Source organism: Camelus dromedarius, chromosome 2 (genome assembly GCF_036321535.1).
Source record: "Camelus dromedarius isolate mCamDro1 chromosome 2, mCamDro1.pat, whole genome shotgun sequence".
Classification (NCBI taxonomy): Eukaryota; Metazoa; Chordata; class Mammalia; order Artiodactyla; family Camelidae; genus Camelus; species Camelus dromedarius.
Genome location: NC_087437.1, coordinates 28,467,033 through 28,494,019, shown reverse-complemented (window position 1 = coordinate 28,494,019; position 26,987 = coordinate 28,467,033). Strand labels below are relative to the sequence as shown.

The 26,987-nt window shown below is 36.5% G+C and overlaps 1 protein-coding gene across 18 annotated transcripts in view; it reads right to left on the bottom strand.

Moving 5' to 3' along the window:
- The window catches only part of MBNL1 (muscleblind like splicing regulator 1), a 190,390-nt gene that overhangs the window by 89,979 nt on the left and 73,424 nt on the right, over positions 1-26,987 (bottom strand). For 2 of the 18 annotated variants that reach the window (XM_064492092.1, XM_010986657.3), the window contains exon 2: positions 16,298-16,417. The exons of 15 other annotated variants lie outside the window; for them this stretch is intronic. In XM_064492092.1, coding sequence (XP_064348162.1) covers positions 16,298-16,303 — 6 coding nt within the window. In that variant the 5' untranslated portion in view covers positions 16,304-16,417. Of the gene's footprint in view, positions 1-12,745; positions 13,311-16,297; positions 16,418-26,987 lie in introns of all 18 variants that reach the window. One more of the 18 variants, XM_031449508.2, reaches the window with a different exon arrangement.

Below are 26,987 nucleotides of genomic sequence, written 5' to 3'. Positions count from 1 at the left end.
AACAAGAGTGCTGTGGGGACATCGGCCACAGCCTGGGGGGACGGAAGGACCAAGGGAGCTCCCCAGAGGAACTGCCACTGGTATTATTCTAGAGCGAAGGATGACTAGTCATTAATTAAGAAAACAAAAGTGGGAAGGTTTTTTTTTTTTAATGAGAAAACAGAATCATGAGAAGGCATGAATGTGGGACAGCTAGATGTATGTTAAAAAACTCCAGGGTGGCTGGAGAGTCTAGGCTGGAGAGTAGTTTAAGGTGGTCCTAGAGAGCTGGACAGGGCAAAACTGTGCTTCCATTTAAAATTCCAGTGTATTAAAGGACCTCCTCATGCTCTCCTGGGTGCTTCCAGGACAAAATAAGATGTCTGTGCAACTGCACAACAGTCATGATCAATTACTGCTTTGAATGATTTGGGGTAATAACAATAAAAACATGAAAGCATGAATATAAGGAAGCTGTCTCCGGTCACATCTTGCTCATTTAGTTATACTGTCTCACTCTCCAATTTCTCCTTCACTACTTATTTTGAAGAGAAATAAAACCAAACATTTTCAGGAGGGATAAAATCAAGTGGCTTACATTATAAACTTTACAGCTTTACATAAGTTAGACATTTAAATAGACATCATACTTCACTTTCAGTATAATACAGAGTCTAAAACCATGGAAATAGTAGGCAATTCATAATCTTTGTGTCTATGGAGCTCTATTTTAAAAAATGGATCATTGAAAATTTATGTAAAAACTAAAGAAAGTGGATTCCTAGCAATCATAAAACAAATAGTAAGACACTTAGTATAGACAAATAGAAACATATTTACTATACATTTTCTAATTGGGAGGCAAAAACAACTTTACATTTTTAACTTTTGCTAAGACTTATTTTTGCTAAGGAGGAATCATAAGGCATAATTCAACTATTCTAATCAAGGGATTTGTGTCTAGAGTGTGGATCAGACCAAAGTTAAGGGCATAACCCAATTTCTTCTGGTTGATATAAACAGTGGTTTAAACCACAGCATTTAGCAACCATTTACTTTGCAATTTTTTGTCTTTTCATAATTATTTTCTTTTTCAGTCTAATGTTTCCACTTTCTACAATGAATTATGGTTAAAAATTTTATCTGGCTTTGGAGGTATCCATTTCTGACCTCTAAGTTACATTTTGTTATGTTGTAACTTTCTTAACCAAGAGGAAAAAAAAAGTTTCATATAATAACCTGTCTCGTTCCTTTGAAACTGAGGATTTGTTTTAGAAACAACTTTTGAGGTTCACATAGATCGCTAATTAGCCTTCAACCTCGTACTATGTTTGACAAACCAGGCTGCAAAACCTTTCCCATGATAGCACTGGCTTTCGGGATTACTGAAATACATTAGGGATCACACGAAAACAGAGCTTATTAAGCAATGTATATGTGGTTATTAAACAATATAGACATGATTACGCCCTCACAAAATTTATAGTCAAGGTGGGGCTGTATGGCAGGCAGAGATAAACTAAAGGAGTTAAAAAGCAATACACAATTGTGAGTGTGAACAAGGCAGTGAGCCACCCAGACAACAAACAAGGTGGAACTGAAGGTACAGAGGTGATGTTGGGCAACGAGTCTCCCGGGCTGAGCACCTCCTCCTTCAGTCTGACTCTCTGAACTCGGAAGTGTTTTGTTCACCTTCTTTTCTAAGGTCAACCTCTTACCCACTTTTTTGATCCCTTCTCAATGTCTCGCCCCTCCTCCATTATCTTTATTTCAGTGAATATTCATTCTTTTCCTCTCCACTGACTCCTGTACCTTCTTTTGGTGGAAAAAAAAAAACAAAAACATGCATCCATTGGAGGAACAACCTCCATTCTTCTACAGCAATCTTCTCGGAACTCACCAGCTGACACCCACTTCTCTTCGTTTTATCACTGAATTTCTTTATAGCGCTGTCTCAACTTGTTGAGTTCTCATACATACCTTCCAACTCACTAGTGACTCATCTACTTGAAATCTGGTTTGCAATGAGGAGTCGACCTTCTCCCTCCCAATTCTACTCAAAACTGCTTCCTCAAAGGTTACTGGTGTCCTTTTAACTGCCCGAATCAGTGTTTTTTCTCATTTCTTGTCCTCTCTGCAGCATCCAGCACCATTAACTACTTCCTTCTTTTCTCTTTGGCCTTTCTTGATAATGCACCATCCTCCATTTCCCACAATTTATTAATCTGCTTGGTCTCTGTCACTGTCTTGGATTTTTCTCCCTTCTGCCTGCTGATTGTAGAGGGACACAGAAGATCTGTCTCCGCACCCCTCCTTCTTACCCTTCGTTCTCTCTGAATATAACATAGCACTCTCCTGTAACAGCACGACCCACATGAATGACTTTCTGATACTTTTCCTGTAAATTCAACCAGCCCCAACCAGATCGGTTACTAGCTCCCTGCTTATTCTCTCTAAAAGTAAAGAGAACACATCAATTCTAACACGTGTACTTTTTATCTTGTCTAAAGGCAGTGTCTCATCCCTAATCATCCAAACTAGAAACTTCAAAGTCGTTTTCAGCTGACTTTCTTAGATACACGTTGATAAGTAAGTGATAAACAGCAGTGTAAACGCAAAATATTTACTGTGCCCCCTTTTTAAAGTACATCTTTTTCAAAATACCACATCAATTTTCCTGAAATATCTCTGAGTAGGCTATGTGATTTTATTGTTCAAGATGGACTACTATGAAAAATAGGAACTAAATAATTTCTTATTATTAGGGTGACTAAGAGATTAGTCAGAAATGATATTCAGCTTTTCTGGTTCAGTGATTTCCTCTAGGCTTCGTACAAATAGCATAAACTTTCTCCAGTAAAGCTCAGATTAAATCAAAAGCTAGTGTTTTGATAGAGCTGTTCATTCAGAAGTCCAAGTTTCCATTCTTTTTTTTTTTCATTTTTCAATATGCCATGGATATCATGTTACATTGCTACTAACTTACAAAATAATAAGAAATAAGTTTCCAGTTGTTCTATTCACTGAACAAAGCCACTGATGCTTGCATTTTTCTTAAATGTTGTTTACGTACTTTTTCAAATGATGAAACAAGATACTGTAGGTAACACAAGTCAAAAACTAGCTCTTTACATTGGTACTAAGATAAACAAATGCGACAGCTAGAAATAATTACATAGTAACCTATGAAGAAGTGTTATTTCAGTATTTTCAAATGTCTACAGTGTGTTTACCTAAGTACTCTGTTTAGCGCGAGGGACACATTCCTGGGGAATGAGCCCCAGGGGAGGGCATGGAAGCCTGTATTTACAGGGATGTGAGTTTGCTTCTCTTCCTCTCTCTTCAAAGTCCCACCTCAGTTTTCTTCTGCAATCACTCTTTCTGTCCCCAGGCTGCAGGAAGGTTTGCTATGTTCCCCATAATGCTCCAAGACCTGCAGAAAGCCTTAACTTCATACTGATATTTATCCTGTTTCCCCAATCTTTTCCTCTGGCAGTTAAAAACCTGCCATGATAGTATCAAGTCCATTGCTTTCTTTTTCATCCTTTATACTTTTGGGTGTTAACTGTTGCTGGCTGAATGTTTAAAAACACACAGTGCATTAAAAAAAAATTCACAGTGCACGATGTGCCTTTATCACAATTACTATCAAAACCAAATAAAAACAGAGATAGAAAACACACTCAATTCTTCTAAACCACTGTAATTTCCTTAATCCATTTTTATTTATCTTATTTAGGATATAATTACACGGGCAAGTGTTAATTTTTAGAATAGTATGAACTACCTTTTTGCTTATCTGTGTTTTCCCCTCTACTCATTCTCAAAAGCTCTTTAAATGCCGGTATGGTAATTCAACCTGCATAGTCAATATTTTATAATCTAAAATGTTCTCAATTGTACTGTAACAACTGGCTGTTACCACAAAAGAAAATGAGGAATTTCACCCAATTTCTTTCAATGAATTCTTTGCAGGGACTTAAAATAAGTACTGTTTTCTAAAAATAATAAACAGGAAGAAGAATGTGCTATCACTAAGTTTAGCCATTTATCCATCCATTCACTCTTTTATTTTCACCAACACACTCATTTATTCAATTAATACACATTGGCTTTATCCAGCTACTTGAGTAAATAATGTATTCTGTTGATACAGCAAATTCTGTATTCTCCAGTGTTTGTTAAAAATATATTTTCTCCTTAAGGGCAGGTGTTTGTTTTCTGTACCTTATCTTTCTTACTATTTTATTCACTTTCTCTTTTGTAAAGTTATTTTGGACAACAGTAATAAGTCTCAGAACTATAGAAGAAATTTTAACAATGATCTTGACTTTTCCAATGTATGTCTTAGCTTGAAGGAAAAGACAAGTTTGGACTCTTTTTCCTCCCACCCCACAATTCTTCTAAATAGATTAAAATCTGTACTACCAATTATATTATACAAACAATAATTATACTCCCAATTCTAGTGTTCCTGAGAGCAATATACAAGTGTGTCATTTGTGGGCAAGATTCAGGAAAAGCTTTACTACTCACAGCATACTTTTAAACTTGCATCTATACTGCTTTTCAGATACATGAATTATTTCCCAAACAAGATGAAGGCAAGCTGACAAAAGGTGCTGTGCTATGCGTTACCCCATCAGAGCTCATTGGTCCAGGAGGCAACGTGGTGGGTATGCTTCCAAGGACACATGATACACACAAGGTAAAGGGGGGATTAAACGGGGACCTGTCATGAGGAACGAAGAAACTGAGTCAGAGTCCAGTGTTTTGTCCTCAGTCTTACATGATTTGTCGTCGTCTTTGTTGTAAAGCTCCTGACTTCCATTAAAAATTCCAAAAACGTACAAACTCTGAAGTAGAAACTGACCTGACTCCATAAGAACTGGTATATTTGAGTTACAGGGAGAAAATGGTCTATTTGAAGACTTAAACGTGAAATTTACATTTAAAATATCTTTGGAATGGAAATTTATAACAAAAGATAATTAAAGGATAATTTTAACTCAATTTGAGGTCCTGTTATTTAAAGTGTCAACTGAATTAGTATTTTTAAATAATGAATTTTTATTTTTCAGTATGTTCATCCCCATAAAGGTATTATAAAATAATTTTGGTTCTAAATGAACCTGAAGTCAAACTTTCCTCTGAGCAGAGATGTCCTTTTTAAAGGGGTCTATTTCTATGGAGCAATCTTAATGCAGTACAGTTATGTATTCCTTTGTTATGCGAGAGTTCATTAAATGTTTACAAATATGTCAACATAGTTCCTGAACTGTAATTACATCGCAGAAAGTACCAGCTCAATCCCTCGACCGTGGACTTTGAAAACACAGTATAGGTCACTTATTTTCTAAAATTAAGGTGATTTTGTTTAGGGATTTGGTGTGGGGCCCAAGACAGAGTCTGTCACCACAAACTTTGTGAGAATTAGGTCCTGAGAAGTTTCTAATCCAGGGTCAGGAATCACTAAGACAGTTTCTAAAACTTTTGTTATTTTAATGTTTTTAATTGGAGGTCCTCTGTACTTTCCTCTAGGGCAATCTTCACTTTGTGTTGTAGATAGACAAGTGTGGCTTTCAATAGCCTAGGCAAATTTATAACACAAAACTGCAGCACTGTATTTTCCTAACTTCAGAACAGTAATACAAAGTCTAGTAGGAAAACTGAAATGGGAATTACCACAGGAAAACATATCAGCATCATTCTGAGGGTCATCAGGTTTATTCCATAAAACAATCTCTTGCATTAATCCCTGTAAAAAAAACTCTTCTTGGAAAAATGATGGAACAATAAGGAGAAAATCAAGAAGGAAGGAAAATAAAGAAACTTAAAAAAAAATCTAGCCTATTTATGTGAAATGAATTTTTTAAAAATAAGGAAACAATGGTTTAAATCACTACTGCTAAAAAAATTTCTGGCTGTAAGACACTGAAATGCAGAGCTGATGCGGATACATTTGAGAACAATTCTCTTTAAGTTTTCCAACGACCCAACTTCAGATTAGTTTTGCTTTAAGTGCAGCTCCCTCTCCTCAGTCATTCATGAGCTTTTGTAAATTTGGTACCCCTCCTCCCACATGAATTTGGCCTCTGGCATTTGACCTCTTGGCCAGGAAACTCTCCTGACTTTGTTTTACCTTTTTCTCACACTGTCAGTTTCCATCAGCCCTATCTCGTAAAACAGCAGGCTAAATAACCACTTCTGTTAGAAACAAGTCACAAAACAAAAAGAATAATAATAACAACAGCTATTGAGTACCTAGCACATGCCAGGCACTGTTCTAAGTGGTTTAAGTTTATTAACTTGTTTAATTTTCAAAATAACCTTATAGCTCTATTATTATCTCCAATGGAAAGATTAGATATCTGAAGTTCAGAGAAGTCCAATAAGTTATCCAAGGAAACACACGTAGTTAAGTTAGTGGTGGAGCTGGGGTTTGAGCCCCTGTTATCTGTCTCCAGAGCCAACGCTCTTAACCGCCAAGCTATGCCAGCATATTTACAATTCTACTCAGAAATAATGCGAGGATTTCTGCAAATTATGTCCAACATATTATACACACATATACATACATACGTACATACATAGTGTTTTAACTACACACCCGTCCACCTAAATAAATAAAAACTGTTTTTAAAATACGTCTTTGGCTTGTTCCATGCAGCAAATTTCTTTTTCTTTTTTTCCATTACAATATTCTTTTAAAAATTCACACAGCAAAGGCCAACTGGCAGACAGGAAATCAAGAGTGATGACTGGTGACTATTACCAAGCACCGCTCAGTTTATTTACATGTTCTCTCTTAGTGTTGACACTTTTTTATTTCTGACGACAAAATTCTCCTCAGAAAGAGATCCCATTAATTGTATTTGTACCACTGCCTCTCATGTTATTAAAAGGGTAAAACAGAACAGATTAAATTGCCAAGAACACATCTGGGGCAAAGGCTGGGAGGAGAAAACTGGTACCCAGGTACCCAAGTTGTTTCCTGTATAAGGGATTTTATGAAGAGTTTAACTTTCATTAGTTATTACATACAGCTTCAACAATACCTCAAACTCACTACCTAATTAAAACTCACATGATGAGTTGCCAGAATAAACTAAAAGCAGCCATTAGAAAATGAGAAACGGGAAAAAAAATACTTCCAGGGTGCTTCCTCACGCAAATAGCATGCTAGACCCACGTATAATTCAGGGATGCACAGCCATGAAAGAAAATAATTGCAGAGAATTATAGAGAGTTAACATCTTGTAATTTCTGTTCTAGTGTAAACCTTTTCTGTTATAAGCAAAAGCGTGTGTGAGTGTGTGTGTGTGTGTGTGTGTGTGTGTGTGTGTGTGTGTGCTGCCATCTCTACGGACGTCTGTGTACACACAGAGAGTCTGGGAAGAGAGGGAGAGCACAAGGGAGAGGGCACATTTGAAAATAAAAGCACGGAAGGACCCTACTTTCTACAACATAAGGTACCTGTGTTAGTGATGATGTTTGCATGTCCAGACTCAATTTTTTGTGTATCTTCACGTAAATGTGTGTTTCTCAAAGCAAATTTTTAAAAATGTATAATAACTTAGCCCCTGATTTAAGAGCTTGTTCTTGAGATACCCTGCAAAGTTCCACAGCATCTTACTATTATAGAAGCCCTATTGTGACATATGGTTTTTTTCAAGTTAAGGAGACACAAATGTTCATGGAAACATTTGGTTTGACTTCACTCTCAGCTGAAGTTTTCTAAACAACCACCCTTCAGGTCGGTGCCAGCACATGCTCCCCCTGGTGTGAATGCAGGAAGCGGATGTGTCTGGTCTACACATACCAGGCCAAAGAATGGGCACACCTGTTTGGTTTATGCAAAAACACCTTTATGGAAACTTAAGTATCAACATAAATTGTTAGGTTTAACACTAAGCAGAGTTAATTTTCTTTTTAATATGTTTTATGTTTTTAATTAACAGACTTTGATTGAAAGATGCTTTCAATCCCTTTATTCTGGAGAACTCACATCAAAAGAGAAGTAAAATTTACAATCAGAAAAAAACCCAAAGTTTTAGCAATCATTCCCCACAAATATTTCAGCTTTTAGAATTATACTCTGACTTCCTACGTCATCTGCATAAGCTCTTCATTTTATTCATATATTACAAATTACAATGTCACAATATATTTTAAAGCATATTTTGATAACTTCTTTATATAAAGGTATATACATCAATGAAATATTTATAGTTATATTTTTCAAGTCTCTGGCACCAAAATTGAGTTTTTAATGCCAGAAATATCATTTTTAACTGTATGAAAAATGAATGTAAATCAATTCCAATAGCTTTTAATTTCTGAATATGTCCTCTGCTTGAAGTTTTATAAACAAGTTGGAATACTTTATTCTTACATTCATTAATCAGGCTACATTGACCCTGTTCAATTCTGCAAGGTTCCCTAAACCAGTCATCACAAAGATTATACACGTTTAGCTTCCTGGCCACTCTGAGGATCTGTTTTACCCCTTCTCTGTCCCTGAGGGAGCCCCAGGGCAACCCACGCTCCCTGCACTGCAGCCTGGCTTTCCAGTCCCTTTGGAGGCCATGATATCCTTAGATGAGTTCTTCTGTCCCATTTCCAGAACTTATATTCTTTTCTTTAATTATCAAACATGCATTGAGTATCCACTGTTTTCAAGACCCTGTGTGAGGCACTGCAAATAAATACAATAAACAACCCGACCTAAAGGAGTTGAGAATCTAGTAAAGGAGGCTAGACGCTTAAGCAGCAAGAATTCAAGGAGTCCCTGCTCTGACTGGTGTTCCAGGCTAACCTCTGACACTCAACTCAGCCCCAGTTAACTCTCTGTCTCCAAGATGGAAGCCCCAGCTTCTGGTTTGGACCTGCTTCAAAAGAGGAAGAATACAAGAATGGTAACACTACCCACCATCTGCCAGGACTGTTCCCACCAACCGGTCACCATGATGCCAGGCACTGACGTAGCCCAATTAAGAACAGTTCAACCAACTTCCCGATGGTAAAACCACCCTATACTTTGGTCAGTTCTGACCTTTGATTAATTTTTCCCCCTTCCTCCACTGGCCTGTCACTGAGGTAAAATGGCTTTGACAGGGAAAGCACATAGATTCTTAGAGAACAGAAGACCACCTAATCACCAAGATCCTATCCATCTCTAAAACTCTACGGGTTTCTGACGGTCACAGACCATGAATTTCATTCTGTGAACATACTATATTTTAAAAGAAACGTGTACATCTCAATCAATTGTTAAAAGCCATTTATTGGAGGAGCTTGTTAATGTACACCATTTACTGCCCATAATAACCCAGTATCTTAGGTACTATTATCAGCTTCCTACATAGATAAAGAACTGCAGAGGCGTTCATGTAACGTGTCTAAGGTCAAACAGTTAGCAAGCAGTGGAGCTAGAATTCCAATTTTTGGAAGCCTTACTACTAGAGCTTTCCCTGGAGTACTAAAGTATGCTACTTTTGCTGTCAGCATACATGACATCATGATTTATTCATCATAAAAGATACAGCTGGTGATAAGAGGCAGTGTCAGAATTCAGAGAAAGTCTGAGTTTTTACTTTGAGGTTCCTGTTGCTGCTGCTGCTGCTTTGTGGAAAGCAGGTATGTGTGTACGTGCTCTTGTTTTGTTTAGCGTTCCAATCAGACAGACTTGGGTCTGAATTCTGACTCGATCACTTCCTACCTGTGTGACTTTGAGAAACTTACATAATAGCCACATCAACAATTTACTGGCTGTTTTCTATACGCTAGCCACCGCTAAGGGCTTGGCACACCTGGTCTCATTAAATCAAATTAAATTACATCTTCATAAGAAGACAAGGAGATGCTATTACTCCTCTTTCAGAGTGAGTGGGACAATAACTGAGAGAGTGTAGTAGGTAACCTTTCCAAGGTCAGAGAGCCAGTGATGAACGGCCCAGACCGAGTTGGGAGGTTTAGGTGGGAGCACCTTGATGACACCAGGTTATGTAAAGGCGTAGGACTGAATTTGGGAACTAGCATTTGCTGCCGGAACTTACAAATAGCAGGAACTCTGTGTACAAACACTGGGGCCGTATATCCTGGGTTGGAATCTCTGGCTCCAGCTGTGATACCTTGGGCAGGTGATTCCACTTCTTTTGGCCTCAGTCTCCTCATTTGTAAAGGTAAAATAATACCACTACATACCTCCAGCTGTTTTTGCGAAGAACAAATGAGATAATTATTTGTAATGGCACTGGAGGTAGCAGGTAATCAATAGATTACAATTAACGAGAGACACCGTCTTAATTTTGAGTAATTCTAATTCAGCAAGCTTTAACTTCCATACAACAGAATGAATAACATACAGGAATGTTTCATTTTTGAAGTGTAACACTCTCCTAAAGGAGCAAAAAGGTCAGCATCTCGGATCACCCCTAGACCTGTCCTCTCTTTGAGTTGCTCCAACCAAGTGCGGCTCTGCTTTTTTCTTTCTTCCTACATGGGGATGTCTAATGAGGCTGGGAACTGTGATTTATTTGTTATAACAAAGGAAATATATCATAAAAGGCTTACATTTGACACTTTCCAATGTCTATTACAAGTATTCTGCTCATAGCCCCCTAGTCTGAACAGCTCTCGTATGTACTGCAACTTTAATAAACAGCAGCACATGGAGATAAGTGCACTGGGTTAGAATTGAGTGACTTGGATTCTAGTCTTGGTCCTGGGCTTAAGAAATTGTGACTTATCGATCAGGTCTCCTGTTTCCTCACCTGTGAAAAAGTCATTCTACTATTTACTCATTATTTAATATTATTTATTTATTCTATTCAGCTAGTTGCTAAGGTCTTTATGGTAGCGCTGTTTTATGATATCGTGTACCTCTTCTGCACATCCTAAAAAAAAACAAAATCACTGAACTCTAAATATTACTGTACTGTTCTGCTTAACATGAAGTTACTTTGCCCATAAAACATGAAATTCAACAAAACCCACTAATTCATTATATTCCATGACAAATATTTTTAAAGTAATTTTAGAGTGTAAGATAAATTTCTAAATGTCCATAATAAGTTCAATCTATCACTCTATCTTAATATTGATTTAAATCATTTAAAAATATTATATATAAACATATATGTTCTGTTTCATTTCTTATCCCTGGGGAATATGAGAACTCAAGCTAAATATTAAAGGGAAAATGCAATCTACAAACCAACTTGAGAATAATGTAAACTCCTAGCTTGAGACTGTGCCATACAACTTTTAAAATTGTAAACTAGTTATAAATGTTAAGAATCAAGGCATTAAAATTTGCCCTTTCTGTTTTTACATATGAAATCAATTACTCAATTTAGTGCACTAGAAAGACTGCAAAACATTCCATTTACTTATGCTTTGAGGACTAGACAGAATAAAACTTGGGTATTTTCAAGCGCAAATAAAATATTTTGTCAAACATCTTTTAGTTTTAAAAATAAGTATGCTAAATGAGCACTATCAAAGATGAATTTTATTTTTCATTTTGTACAGCTCTTAGTCGACGTTCTTCTTTTTCATTTTTCAAACCTGTTACAGTCTTGGTTATTGAGAGAGAGCTCCAACGTGACAGTAAGCTAACAGCCTTGGCTCCAACGCTACGGAACCGATTAAGAGATTAAGTCCATTCTGAAAAGAAAACAAGGGAGGAATAAAGAAGACCTGAATTGATAGTAAGGCCGCCAAAGATCTCGTTTTAGAAGAGGTGTCTTAGTATCACTTCGCGGAATCATGTCTATGAATGGAGGCAGAGTAAAGAATAAAGGTTATAAGTAACGGTTGCCGCAAAAGCCGTAAGGCTGAAGAGATGATTTGTGTCGTTCACTCCAAGATGCTCCTGCCTTCTCTCTCCCACACCTCACACACACACACGCCAACACCCCATATCTATCCTTCATCCAGGATTTTACACCCAAATGGAGTCATTTTTTATCCCCAAGAAATAGGGGCAGGGGAATAATCCCCTTTTAAAAAAAAACCCTGAAAATAAAGCCCTAAAAAAAGAGACTGCTATATGTGGAATGCTACGCGGTAATTTCTGACACAGAACAACAATGCAGCCCAGCACAACCAGGATCTGAGCTCCTCTTCCCACTCCCTCTTAATTAATTACGGACTCAGGAATGTGAGTTTGAAGAATTTGAGCATAAAATCATTTCATGTTTCTGGCTGGAAACATTAATGGAGAGGCAAATAAAATACAGGTATTCTGGCAGGAGAGGTATAGTCCAGTGGTACAGTACATGCTTAGCATGCATGAGGTCCTGGGTTCAATCCCCGGTACCTCTACTAAAAATAAATAAATAAATAAACCTAATTACCCCCAAATTAATTAACTAAATTTTAATTAATTAAAATACAGGCATTTGGAAAATTAAGTAATTTCTTTTATCTTTAACTGCTTTAATTCTCAACAAGATTCTTCTTACAAGATACACAGAGCAAAAAGATGCTTCACGAATTCCAATTCAAAGGGTGGGAAAAAATATTTTAAAAAATCTATTCAGTGCCAAGGTTAATCTAAATAAAATCAAATAGAAATGTGAATGGCACACCAAATTCCTAAAAGAAGCATTTTAATAGGCAGTTCCTCAATCTAAGGCTCAGGTTTGGCTGTACCATCACAGCTGCCCAAGGACACTCTAGCCACTGAGTCTACATTCAGTTAATGGCTTTAGGCTTTTTTAGCTTCTAGAACAGCTTCCTAGAGAAATCAGAATCTTACCTTCACATATCTTCTGGAGAGGTTTCTTGGTGCTTGGAAAACTCCTGAGGTCTATGTCAAACGGCCATTCTCTTGCTCCCAGGGTCTTAGGGGCTTGGAGAAATCCCAACACCTGCTGCTACCACTGAGTGTCGAGGCCAGGAGAGCTTCAGGGTTTTGACAGCAGGATCACTGAGCCACAGCCAAAGCTTGGTAAGCCTTAACAACTGAAAGCAAGTGTAGAAGGCAACGTGGTACCCAGCACAGGGCTCAATCGTAGCAGCAGGGGGAGGAATGTTCCCGCCCTCACAAGGGTTTAGAGGCAGCCATCAGGGAACTCAAGGGTCTGTCAATGGACAGGGCTGAGGAAGTGGAGACATGACCACAGAGCACAAGACCCTAAGGGAACGAGGGAATGGGTACAACTAGCACAGAGCTCAGGTAGCGCTTGAAAAGAATCACCAAAATTCCCCACCAGAACACAAGAAGCAATGGCGAAATGCAACAAAATACATGGAGATAGGCCATTCTAGCATCCCATAAGAAAGCCAAAAACACCGTTGAGGGGGCATATGGAGCTCTAGTTCTAGAAAGAAAAGTAGAGGAAGACATATTATAGTACGCCTACTGGATTTGAGGTTAAAAATCTATTAAGTAGCATAAAATTCCTAAGTCCCATCATTATGACATTTATATTAGGATAAGGAAATTTACAAATACAAAAAGTCACCGGTGATGATCCACAAGGCAACAGAGATTAAAAGGCAAAGTTGTCCACTATGGGAGGAGAAAATGAACAGACAGAGAAAAGGTTAAACTATGCTGATTTTTAAATGAAGAAATAATTAAAATTGCTTTTTAAATACAAGAAATGTTTTATCAAATACATCACTTCCTACTAAGATCAGATGACACAGACTGAAGGAATTCAGTAAGAAAAGAAGAATATGAAAAGAAGTAAATGGACAAAGTGTGTTCAGAGATGAGCAGAGGGAGGAATGGAAAAAAGAAAAGAGAAGAAAAGAGGAGAGAGAAAGGAAAAGAGGATTAACTTAGTAGGTTTCTATGCCCTGTCAGATAGCTACTCACTAAGATTCTCCTAAACCTGGACTCCATCCTGCACTCCTTTCCATGGTTATGCTTACAGCTTGTTAACCACTATTCACAGCTCTTCACCAGCTCACAAGCCCTCGGGAACACATCCTGAGAAGCCGAGTACTAAACATTAAACAACTATAAGAGACAGACCCTAAGATAATTTTGCTTTAATGAGCTGCATAAAATCAAGCCAGAGACTAAATATAAACTCTGACAGAAATTTAATAATCCCTAATGTGTATCAAAATAAAAATGCTCATTTAGGAACTGTCACTTTTGTAATACTAGAAGCAAATTAATCATGTGTAGTATTTTATACTTGTTTTAGAATGAAATGAAATGAAACTCTACTGTCTAATAGCAGTTCTGTATGTGTAATGCTTGACTTCAGATATTTATTTATTTTTATATATATATATATGTACTTAAATCCAAATTAACTAGAAGAGTAATAATAATCTATTTTACTTAGTGTCAAATAGCTCAAATAATCTGTGTTGGGAAAGGCTGACTTCTATCCTTCACCTCATATATATGTGGTTATTTTACATTATATACATACATATTATGTTAATAACATGTATAATGAAAGTAGTTCTGGCTTGGACAACTCAGTAAGTCACCAAGGGTCAGACATTTTTATAAAATAAAATAACTCATACTACAAAATAGTAAGTACTGTCTAGGCAGCCAGTATTTTAAATTTGAAAAGTGAGGTTTTGTAAGTGAAGAGGAAGACGAATCTGAATTTCCCTTTAAAAATACTTCCATTGTATAAACTGCCTAAGTGTAGATGTTGGTTTGAACCAAAACTTAATTTTTTTAAACATCATCGTATCAGTATGATCAGTTTCAGTAAGACTGAGTGAGCACCATGTTCTATAGAAGCCAAATGGAAACTGACCTTTTTTTTTTAATGTAGTTAAGTCTGACTTTAAATTAGATGTAAAAAATCAACTATAGTTTGCCTTTCTGACTTATATTCATAATCCCACTCATGAAAATCTGTTTCAACAATCTAAACAACAAAAACTAAAACAAACAAAAAATGTGGACGAGAAGATAAGGAACTGAATAAATGCTGCCAGTGTGAAATGGTGGAGGTCCATTCAATTATAAAGTTCTTCAGATTGTATGGCATGTCAGAATTATACTCAGTGAAGATAGGAAAATCAGTACTGGTTTTTTAAAAATAAACATTATATTGCTACTGAAGTATCTTACTAAAGTAATAAAATTAGATAATCTGAACTGGTGCTTCCCTGTTGTTAAGAATCAGAATGGGAGAAATTTTTGACAAAGGTGCTCACAACAGTATCCCTGCATCTAGTCCTCCTGGCAACATAGTATGTGTTCAGTATATATTAACTGGCTGAATGGTGGTGCCACATGTGAGAAGGAACTTCTCAAGAAGCATGGAGGGGTAGGTGGGAGGAGGGGTCATGGTCAAATAGTTTTTTAAATATTAAAATTGAACAGGTGTCTTCCTACATGACTTGTCAGAGCCTTTATTATTGTTCTGTAAATTCCTAAACTCGATTGTCAACCTTTCTTATGGAACCCCTATTACTCATAAATTAATTATTGTAGAAAAATTTGGTCTACACTTCTACGGACAACTTGGTATTTCTGTACCTTCCAATCTTTTAACAGAAGACACAGATAAACAATTGATAGGCACATATTCATATCTGTTATAAATTATAAGGTGGAAGAGATATGTATGTATTTCAATTCTCACTGCAGGCTTATCAAAAATGGCCTCTGCTTTCGGGAACAGAAATTTTAGAGTGAGAAGACCCGGGGCAGCTCGTTCAAATTACTCATTTTACCAATAAAGAAACTTGCTCAAGGAAACTACCTTGTATTGGTAGATAAATATATCAGCAATGAAGTTTCTTTATTGCTAATGCCAAAGATTCATCCTGGGTAACTATCTGACTAATGTAATCAGTATCTTTCCAATTTGCTTACATAATTATCTTGAATTGAAAAGAATCCTCCTGGCAAGAATTATGTGTATTAAATAATCTCTTAACTTAAAACTCTATTGTGGTAAGAAAAGGAAGGGCTGATTTGGAATTGAAAGGAAAAATACCTGCTTTCGTACACTAGAAGGTCATTTTTTTTTTTTTAATCACTGTGGGTGAAGTGAAAAACAAGAGTGAAGATTAAATAGTGCCTGAGAAATTACATGGGAAATTGTGCTCCATATTCTTGGGTATCCAACAAACTTCAGGATTAGTATCTTCAAGTAGTAAAGCTGGGACTAAATATGAGCTGTATTTATGGAACATCTGCGGGATCCCGGATCAGGTCGCTAGTGTTAAAACCGTGATTCCTCTCTAAAACGACGTTCTGGCATTCAGATTATCGAACACCATCTTCCCATGGACGCCATCTCGGCCCCTGAGAGAGTGGCCTGCCCGAAAGGTATCTCAGTAAACTGGCTCCCCATTTGCCTTATTCACTCACCAGCATCCATTAGCCAACTCCATGCTTTATCTTCAATAGAAAAGTTACGGCTTCTTCTTGCCATGGTGCCATGAAAAGGATCCAGAAGGTTCCCCTTAAACAACATTTCCTGAGTGACTGCTGCAGCACCGAGAGTAAAGGATATGCCAGGTCAGCCACTTTTCCTTCCCAGCAATATTAGCAGCAGCAGCAGCGGCAGAAGCTGGAGCAGACCGTTTAGACCCAACTCCTTGCAGGATGCTAGCCAAAGCACTCGTTTACTCTACACCTAGACAGAGTTTGCCGTATGTTTGCACCTTCCCCACAGAGTGTCAAAACAGGTGTTTTCCTGTGATCATGTTTAATCTGCTCCCCAAACAAGGTGATAAATATACTGTTACTATGAAATTCTAAGTTTCTAATTCTATGGAAGACACATTCTTAAAGATTTCCTGTATCATAAGGAAGCTTTGGAGAACCCTTTTAAAATTTTCATTTACCCTACCTCCTAATAAGCAGGTAGACTGCCCTAAGATTTCCTGTTAATGAAAGAAAGGATGTTACCATATGAAATAAATGCCATCATAAAATTCTGGTCATTTCCTTCGTAATATTCTATCTGCCTTCCTGGCATAGAATCACTTTTTACAAATGCTAATGTTTTCATAATCTTTACCACACTCGCAACAGATGGGGAAATACCAGATCTCGTGAACTTTATTTTACAGAAGCAATGTCTTCTTTACTTCTATCTTCCATTCTCATTTTGATGTTACTGATGAGTTGCTTTTCTTTCATTAAGTGTTCAATTAATGAGTGGCTAGGTTACGGCTGGACAACAGAGCTAGGTAACATCACTAACAAAGCATTTACTTAACTCACTTATGTAGAGCTCAAATCCCATAGACAAAAAACAAAAACAACAACAACAAAAAACAACTAGAGATTTTTATAAAATCTAAATAGTCCAACAAAGGATAAGTGAAAAATTATTATTTTCCTAATAAGTAAATATCATTACTTATTAGAAAGGAATTATAAACACCAAGCATGTGTTCTCTGTACAGTAGAAGTAATAATTCTCATTAGCAAAACTGAAACCCTACACGCACAGATTCTGAGTATGTTTCTCGTGTATTAATACGTCGTGTGTTCATTTCATAATCAAAGCAAAAATCACAACAATAGCTACCGCATATCCCACACTTGAGAAGTGCCAGGCACGCAGAACTTTACATGTGTTATCCTCGTTAATCTTCACAGCAACCGAGGGTCAGGTTTTATTTCTGCCCCATTTTGCAAGTGAGAAAACCAAGGCTCAGTCAGTTATATCACGCGTTTAAGGTTACAGAGCTCGAAGGTGATCTGAACCCAGGCTGCACAGTTCCAGAGCTGGAGTTCTTATACGTTTCATGAAAACTGCAGCACTGGTTCTAGTTTTCATTTATTTGTCTATTGCAAACAGTACACAGTTAATATGTGTACAGCCACTTACTGTGTGCCCTAAAATTCCATTATTCCTTTAAAAGTATTAATTTCTTCAAGAGTCAAAACAACCCAATGAGGTAAATATGTTCCTATTTAGTGGGGTACGAATCTTAAGTTGCCAAAGGTCATACAACTACTAAGCAGCAAATGTAAACTCTGGATCCAGGGAATGCAGCTCCTGAAGCTGTGGTTCTGTGCCTACGCTTACCCTCTCCTGCCTCTTAAAAGCTGATGGCAGGTTATACTCCCAAAGAAAGGGAGTAAGAAATGTCAGGTCTGGCCAAAACCCCGGTAGGAAGAGAACCTGCTATTCCTGCCTTTTTCAAAAACTTAGTATGTATAAAGAAGTTCATAAGCTTAGGTAACACACAACTCTATGTCTGTCTTTCTTAATGATGCTCACTAACTTAAGGAACTAACAAATGCTTTATGTGATTCTCAGATTTTTAAAAAGTCAAGGGCAAATTCTGTTTTCACCATTTTTTCCAGTGTATCATATCTTCAGAGGCACTAACAGGACAGCAACATTATCATCATCACCCTGTCAGGCATTCTGTTTTGGGGGATTACCATTGCTGACAGTCATATTTATATTTTGTTCCCATGATTGGCAAATAAATGTAATTATGTGCAGAGCCAAGAACAGAAATTGTGAGCTTAGAGGAAGCTTCAGAAATCCAAGGTTCATCCCTTGAGATACTGGCTGAAACCAATCTTGGACCAAGATACTTCCTTGAATATTCAGCAGCTGAAATGACCTTCGTTGAATTAGCTCCTGAGGACATAAAATCATCTGGGGGATGTCAGACAGCTCCAGTCAAGCACTGAGGGCCCCAAATGAAAGTCTGAGAAACCAATGAAAAATACTGAGACCAATCTAGCTCTTTAATTTGGCAGCAAGCCTAACTCCCTGGACGAATTCTGGCCAGTTTTAGCTTTTTTTTTGGCTTTAACCTGATATAAATTACCATAAGAATTCATGAAAACTTCAGACAGAAAATACAGCTATACTAAAGGTGTCTACCCTCTGTCAGAATTTAGCCACCAGCTGTGAGAAATGCAGCCACTTGGTGGCATTTAGCAGGGAGAGGCTAACGGGCCCACGTGGCGTATCATGAGCTCATGCATTAGTCTTTTTACTCAATTATTGTCACAATCAAGTTTCCATAGAAAGAAGATGGCAATACTTTACCCTCCTTCTAGACAACACCTTCTCTGCAGAATTCCTTGGGTAGGGGATTACATGCTGTACCCACATAAGCTTGGTTTACTCTTCGGCTGATAAGATTTAAATTTATCTCAGTCTCCAACATTAACACTGAATTAACACAAAAGTTACTCAAGAATTTTTCAAAACTATATCCTGGCATCTTTTAGGTGAGAAAAACAAAGTAACTCCATAGGCTTTTACATAAGACAGAGCATAACAAATCATTTTATGACCTTGGCACTACTAAGTGTTAGACTAGAAAGATCATAACTCACTTATGTAATCATTCAAATTATATATATATATATATATGTAAATATAAATATTCTGACTGTTCAACTTATTTTTCAGTTACAGTCCTTACTTCTTGCTGCAATTAAAAACATACAAATATATTTCTGATCATTTTAACACACTTTACTTTTTGAAAGATATCAATCAATAGAAGCTATGTTTGTACATGAATAAATGAACAGCTTTTTATCCATCAACTCCTGCTAGGTTTACTCTGTTTAATTCAATTCCTTGAACTTGGCTTTATCTGCAAAGAAGTGTATTTATACGCACCAACTCTAACTCGTATACAGATCAGAACAGAAGGAGCTGCAGTGAGCTTCCCAGCCTCTGCTGGAAACTGAACAACACACACCAACTGTAAACAATCCTCAACTAACACCAAGTCAGCTAGATATGAACTGGTGACCTACAAGCGAAAAGGTCTAATTGTGCATTACAAATTTCTGAGTCATTTTGTCCTCACAACTTTATGCTTTAAGTAAACTTAAATGCTGGCTAAAGAAAATATGCAAGTATGACTTAGTGTTTCCAAACCAGGAAAAGGAAGGACTTTCAGTGTTTGAGATAAGGTTTGTTTTTTGTAGTTTGGAAAATAAACATTTCCTATGCAGTTATGCCTGGGAGGCAGGGTGTGTGTGTGCGTGCGTGCGTGCATGTGTGTGTAAGAGTTTCTACCTTTGTGTGGGTAAAGGTGGTAAGGCGGAGAGAGAGGGGAGAGAGAAAGGGAGAGAACAGACAGGAAGAAAGAGAACTTTTTAGCAGTATTTGGTGTACATGCAAACTGGTTATTTTGTGCTGGAATTAGAATTTATCTCAGGAAGTATGTGCACATGAGCCATGAATGTATTACCATTTATCGTAACATCAACAGGAAATGCTTACCTGATGGCATATTATGTTTCTATGAATTCAGTGATACAGAATATGTCCCATGTAGTTGCATAAAATAATAGAAGTCTTGGGTCTCTACATGAGATTAATTTGATATCTTTATTTCCATATACATAAGCCATTTTCTGTGTTTAAATAATAGCATTTTTTTTCCAATAGGAGAATAAGCAGATTTTGTTCTTATGTCATGCTCATAAAACCTTAGAGATAACTTCTTTCTTTAAAATACATTTTATGTAATTTATTATTTACGGAAGTTACTAAGGAATGGCCAACTGAAGTTAAGTTTTATATTTACCAATTATGGATACATATGTAACCTATCACACAACATTTTAAGTATAAAGGCATCAATCAGTAAGAGCTTCTACTGCAACTGTCCATCTTCCCACATGTTAGTTGGTTAGCTGGAAATGCATCATACAAGCCTGTGTTCAATATCTGGATACAGGATTGTAAATTAAAAAAAAAAAAGCCACTTCCATGTCTGTGTCTACTAGTTCATTTAATCCTCATTACACAACTTTGATGCAGGTATGTTATTACTCCCCTTTGACAGATGAGAACACTCAGAGAGGCTGGACAACGTGTCCAGCAAAATCTGTTCCATGAATACCTCTAGTATCTTGGGTGGAAACTAAGGACTAATGAGATTCCACCAACACACACATACATACACACATACACAAACACACACCCGTGTTAACTTTCTTGTTTTCTGTTATAGGGACTGTTATATATATTTTATATGATACATAGAGAATTGTAACTTTTATTTTTGAGAATTTATACAAATAATTCTCAGTGTATTTGGAAATTGTTACTCCTTCAGTTGTCAGATAGTATGCAAGTGAAAATTATTTTCAAAGCAAATAGCATACATATTTTAAGATGTCCAGAATGCTTTTACTTTCTCCAACACTTGAAAATAGTAGAATGTTTGTTTGTTTTCAAAGAAATCCATTTTCTTCATGCACTCTGACATTACTGTCTGACCTAAGCCAAGTCAGTTCAGCTGAGGAGTAAACATCATTCTTTTATTTTCTCCAGTGTTCTCTAATCCCTAACAGAAAAATGTCCCCATTTTTGTGTTTGTTGGGGGTTAACATAAACTATATACATTACAATTGAATGCAACCAGTATTATTCCTTTTCTAAAGCCCAGTTTCACCCTAAATGAGCTCATGTCTGTCGTTCAGTACTGGCACTTCCAGTTCCACCTTCCTGTTTAAAACATTTCTTTCCCTGCTCCCCACCTTTTTTTTTTCCTTCCAGAAATGACTAATCTTCCTGTTATTCTACTCTTGTCAATTTCTCCCCTGGTATTCTTTTCGTGTTGCATAACACTTACTTTTCACCAACTCCTTTCAGGATTTTACTACTGTATCCTTGATGCTAGCCTTCCATTTTTAACTGATTGAAACAGTCAGCATTTATGGATGAACTTACTTTTTGTCAACTTTTGTGCTATTCAGATTAAACTATTTCCTGAAGTCAAAAATGCAACTATTCTTTCAATGGACATAATACAAATATCAATTTTGATCTTCAAAGTTAAATTTAGCTTAATCCTCCGAGTTACCAGATACCACAATTAAAGGCTTATTTTTTGTCTCCTTTCAACAAATTTCCTGATAATGGGCTAGCAAAGCAGACTTAATACTACTTCCTTTTTTTTTTTTTTATTATTAATAGTCTTTATTTTTTTTAGAGCAGTTTCAGGTTCACAGAAGAACTGAGCAGAAAATACAGAGAGTTCACACACAGCCCTCCCCACCCACACATATACTTTCCTACCCTCAACACCCCTCATCAGTGTGGCATATTTGGTACAATTGATGAACCAACATGGACACATTATTAACAACCAAAGTCCATAGTTTACATTAGGGTTTATTCTTGATATTGTATATTCTATGGGTTTTGACAAATGCATAATGACATGTAGTCACCACTGTAGTATCACACAGAATAATTTCATTGCCCTAAAAATCCCCTGTGCTCCATCTATTCATTCCTCCCTCCCTCCCTCTCCCCAGACCCCTGGAAACCACGATCTTTTTATTGTTTCTGTAGCTGTGCCTTTTCCAGAATGTCCTTTGGTTGGAATCGTACAGTTTGTCACCTTTTCAGACTGGCTTCTTTCATTTAGTAATATATTTTTTAAGTCTCTTCCATGTCTTTCATGCCTTGATAGCTCGTTTTTTTTTTTTTTCACGGCACATATATTTTTAAATTTATATGTATGTACTGCTCATTGTTTCTAAGAATGTTTAGAGCTTTAGCTTTTTAAACTTACATAGTCATCAAAGGAATAAAGCCAACCACAAAATAGGAATTAATTCAAAAAGATGACTCCTGTCAAATGCCCTGATAAGGGGCTAGGAAAGCAGACCTAATACTACTCCTTCTAAAAATCTCTTGCTTCCCAGCTCTTCTCCATCAGAAAACATATTAGCATAGACTTATAGGCAGAATGTACAATACTTCTATCTTTCTGATTTTCAATTGCAGAAATTATTTTAATTACATGCCAAGAATTTGCTTTCTGCCCTAATCTCAAATAATCACAACAGCCATCTCATACTGTCTGAACATGAGGAAAAGGGCGGAGTTTCTATTCTAGAGAAAACATCTGAGAAGAGTTTTAGAATTACTATAATTAAATAATATAATCTAAAATTTACATTAATATCACATGTCTAATAAAACAATATAAATCATAACCTCAGATTCTATAATACATTTTTTCGGGTGAATTCAACATTATACCATATTCACTCTCTCATAGTCACAGAATCCTTTAGAGAAAGAGCTGTCTTATGATTCCTATTTACACTGCCTATTCATACAAGAGGATGTTCATAAAACTTTAGAAACTGTACGTTTTCTAAAATCCAAAAACACCTTAAAAAATCCTGACAAAACACATTTTAATTATAGGGAATAAAGACATGCATAAAATGTCACCCTCAGTTCCTGAAAATGGAAGTCAAATTAAGTTCAAATATTTGCTTATGTTAAAAAAGCACAGAATCTTTTCATTGATTTTAGTCTCAGGGAGTTTTACAGTATTCCCTCTTCTTATCTTTCCAAATAATAAAAATAAGAATTTCCCCATTTGTCATATACAGTGCTCTGTATGGAGATACCTCGTTTTTCTTTGGGTCAACAGGAAAAACTTAACGATTAAATCTCTTTATTGTCCCTGTTTTAGACAATTAGGGCCAAGGTCTCCAAAATCAGCTAGAAATAGTGTTCATTAAAAAGTATATAATACAGGACACCAAGTATTATAGTAAGCAGAAACAGTTTCATCTATATGTTTATTTTTCACATCACATCATATTATGAGTAGAAAACAAACTCAAGCTGTATATTCAAAGGAAAAACAGAGCTAGTGTCTAGATCCCTAGTTGCTAGCACAGTGCTTACCAAAGGAAAAGATGATCCATAAATATCTTCGGAGTGAACAGATTCAATCATGTAGAGGCATATTTATGGTAAACAGAAAAGGAAGGAAAGGGGAGTAATGCTACCAAAATTCATTAATTAAAAAAAAAAAAACTAGGAGAAATAATTCAAAGAATTTCCTCAGGGGAAATTTTGTTAAAATGCGTTAGAATACTTTGATTATATCTATAACTATATTTAGATCTTATATCAGAAGTTAATGTCTGATTCTGAAAATTGACAAAAAAATCATGCATTTTCTCCATCTTTTTGCTGTAAGCTTTATTGTGGCGTTGTCAGTTACTAAGGAAAAGTTCTTTATAGAAAAATTCGAGGTAACAAATGCAGCAGGAATAATACAATTAAAGTTACTGTTTTGCAATCTGTAAAAAAAAATCATGGAGCTGTGAAATGATCGACAATGGAGTGAAACCACTGGGAATTCTGATGGAGAGCTTTACAGGGGTTGGCCCAGGCTCACCTGAACTCTCTGGTAGATTTCAGCATCACTAAAAGTGGAGGCAAATAAAATTACGCCCTCCTGATGTGATGCAAATGGAAATACACAGCACCATCTGCAAAGTATTCTCACAAAATAAATAGTAGTGTTACAACTGAACTCAATTCGAGCTTTAATTTTTAGTTTACAAAAACTAAGGGTGATGGAGGAACAAGCTACATGGCACTATAGGGAAGCAATTAGCAAACTTTAGAATCTCAAATATTCTCCAGGACAATGATCTGAATTTTTCCAACAAATAAAGGCATGGGCAGGGTGGAGGGAGGAGCAGCAATTACCACAAATTAAAGGTATCTTAAAAAATATAAAATCTAAATGGATAGATCTAAGCAATCCACCTGTTAAAAAAGATATTGCTGTGAAGAGCTGAACTGGGGAGAGTTAAACATAAAGTGGGCATTAAGTGATAAGATGAAATTACTGTCAATTTTGATAAATTTGAAAATAGAGTAATCTTTAAAACAAGTCCTTAAGATATGAAGTTCTTACATACATAAAGATAATCTGATAGGATGCCAGATTTGTTTCAAAATACATCAGGGATAAAAGGTATGTGGAAGGCAGTACGTGAAACAAGACGGAGAAAACGTTCATGGATGCATACGTAGATACGTGCATACAAAATGCTGACTAATAGATATACAGAAGTTATTACAATATTTCTCTAATTTTGTGTATGTTTAAGAATTACCATAATAATTTTTAAAAGCTATAAAAAGAAAAGAAAGAAAAAGAGAATGAGTTACTACCTGTAAGAATAACCAAACTTTCCCTTATATTTCTGACCCAGAGGTCACAAAACCTGGTTGAAGCTAGGCTTTGCTTCTTAAAACCTGATCTGGCTGACCTAACTCCATTCATTTATATCTGTGAACATAAATATCTGTATCTGTAACAGGGAAATAATTAGACATTTCCTACTTTAAGATCATGTATACATGAAAATAAATTATAAACTTAATTTGTATCTATACACATTTAGGTATCAGTACTAAAAGGTTCACCTTCATGTCACATGTGTATTTATCATCTCTTCAACCAAGTAACGTCTTTATTAGCAAAGTCGCTTATCTTACTCCTTCAACCAACGATCATTCAGTATCTTTTCCTATCGGATCTACTAGGTGTCAAGTATTTCACTAAATGACAAGAACACAAAGGTGGTAAATCACAGGCCACACACTCAAGTCCAGAGAAGGAGGAAAATGTCTAATTATGACTCCTGCACCAAAGACAGCTATCGAGATATGAATGGAGTGCATCACAGAAACAAGGAGGCAAGAGGACAGTATGGCCAGGGCTGGGGTAAGGAGGAGCCTCCTAGAGGAGGTACTGTCTAAACTAAATCTAAATATGAAAAAATTCCGCGTAACTCATATAGCGAGAAAAAAGTTCTAAGCAGCAAGGCAAGAGCAGAAAAAAACAGAGGACATTAGGTTGGAATAGCGAAAGAGGAAGTCTTTTACCACATTCAATGTTAGAGGCACTGAGTCTCAATCAATGACCCATTGGACTCAGCAAAATGCTAAGTACTTAGAAAGGGATCAATAAATATTTATCAATTAAAATACAGAAAGAGAAATGGCAACGCTACTTGAGTGCTCACTGTGCACCAGGCATATTGCTAATATACTGAGATACTGTATTTCTTCTTCAACCTCACATCAACCCCAAGGTAGGTACTATGATTATCTCTGTCTTACAGAGAAGGACACTGGGACACAGAAAGGCTAAGAAACTTGCCAGTCGCTCTTGGCAAGTGATACAGAAAGAAAATGTCTGGAAATAAATAAAACAGCATAGGGAAAAAATATCTGGAAACTCTACATAGTCAAACGATTAAAAAAAAAAAGGAGTCAATTCTGTAAATAGTGAGTGCTCCTAAGTGCTTAATAAGTGGCTCTCTGGAGAGGGAGAACCCTGAGTTATAGCATCTGCCCATTTCCACAGTGTAAATAAATCCTACCACCACAGCCAGTTTCAAGCTGCCAATGTGACATTACTTAACCGGGCACTGGGAGGAGGTCTTATGTGTGCCAGCTCCAGCACACCACTGCCTGCAGCCTTCAACAAGCTATACAGGTAGAGAGGTAAATTAACAGGCTAATTATATGACCAGGAGATAACAAGTAAATCAAAGAAAAGGTGCCACTGCTATCTCTGTTGTTCACGAGGCTCTGTATATAAGCAACAGTCAATTTATATTTAAAATTAATGAGCTCCTAAGGAGTATAATGAAATATATGAAAGGCAGTGAGGATGAACAAGTAATTCACAGAGATTCCTCAAGGAAACATACATTTTACATGAATGACAGAGTTGACATTAAAAAAAAAGTATTCTTTCTACGGGATTAATGAACAATGATTAGAAAGTGATTCCCTGTTAAAGTCCTCCACAAGAAGCACACAAGAGGATTTATTTCTAACTAGAAAAGTAGAAAAAGAAAGCAGTTTAAGGAAGCTATTTGATTTGGGTCAGCAACAGTCATTGCAACCAAAAGTGGGGGGACATTATTTTTGCATACCCTGTGCTTTACAAACTACCAGTCATATAAAAGAGGTTGAATGATACTAATCAGAAGGAAGAGAGAGAAAAAGCTAATCACATATATAGATGTAGTTTACCTATATTTTAAGAAAATATAAATATGTGAATGAGGGAGTTCAAATTATTATTAGTATATTTACACCATTGCTTTAAGGTTCCTTTAGGTTATCCTTTATGTTACCCATTCATCAGAAGCACTGAATGAATAAGCATAGTCAGATGAGTTTTATCTTTGTATAAAAGGGAGTTTATTAAGGTACTGATCCTATCTCCTTATAAAGTTCCTTTCTCTTTTAACAGAA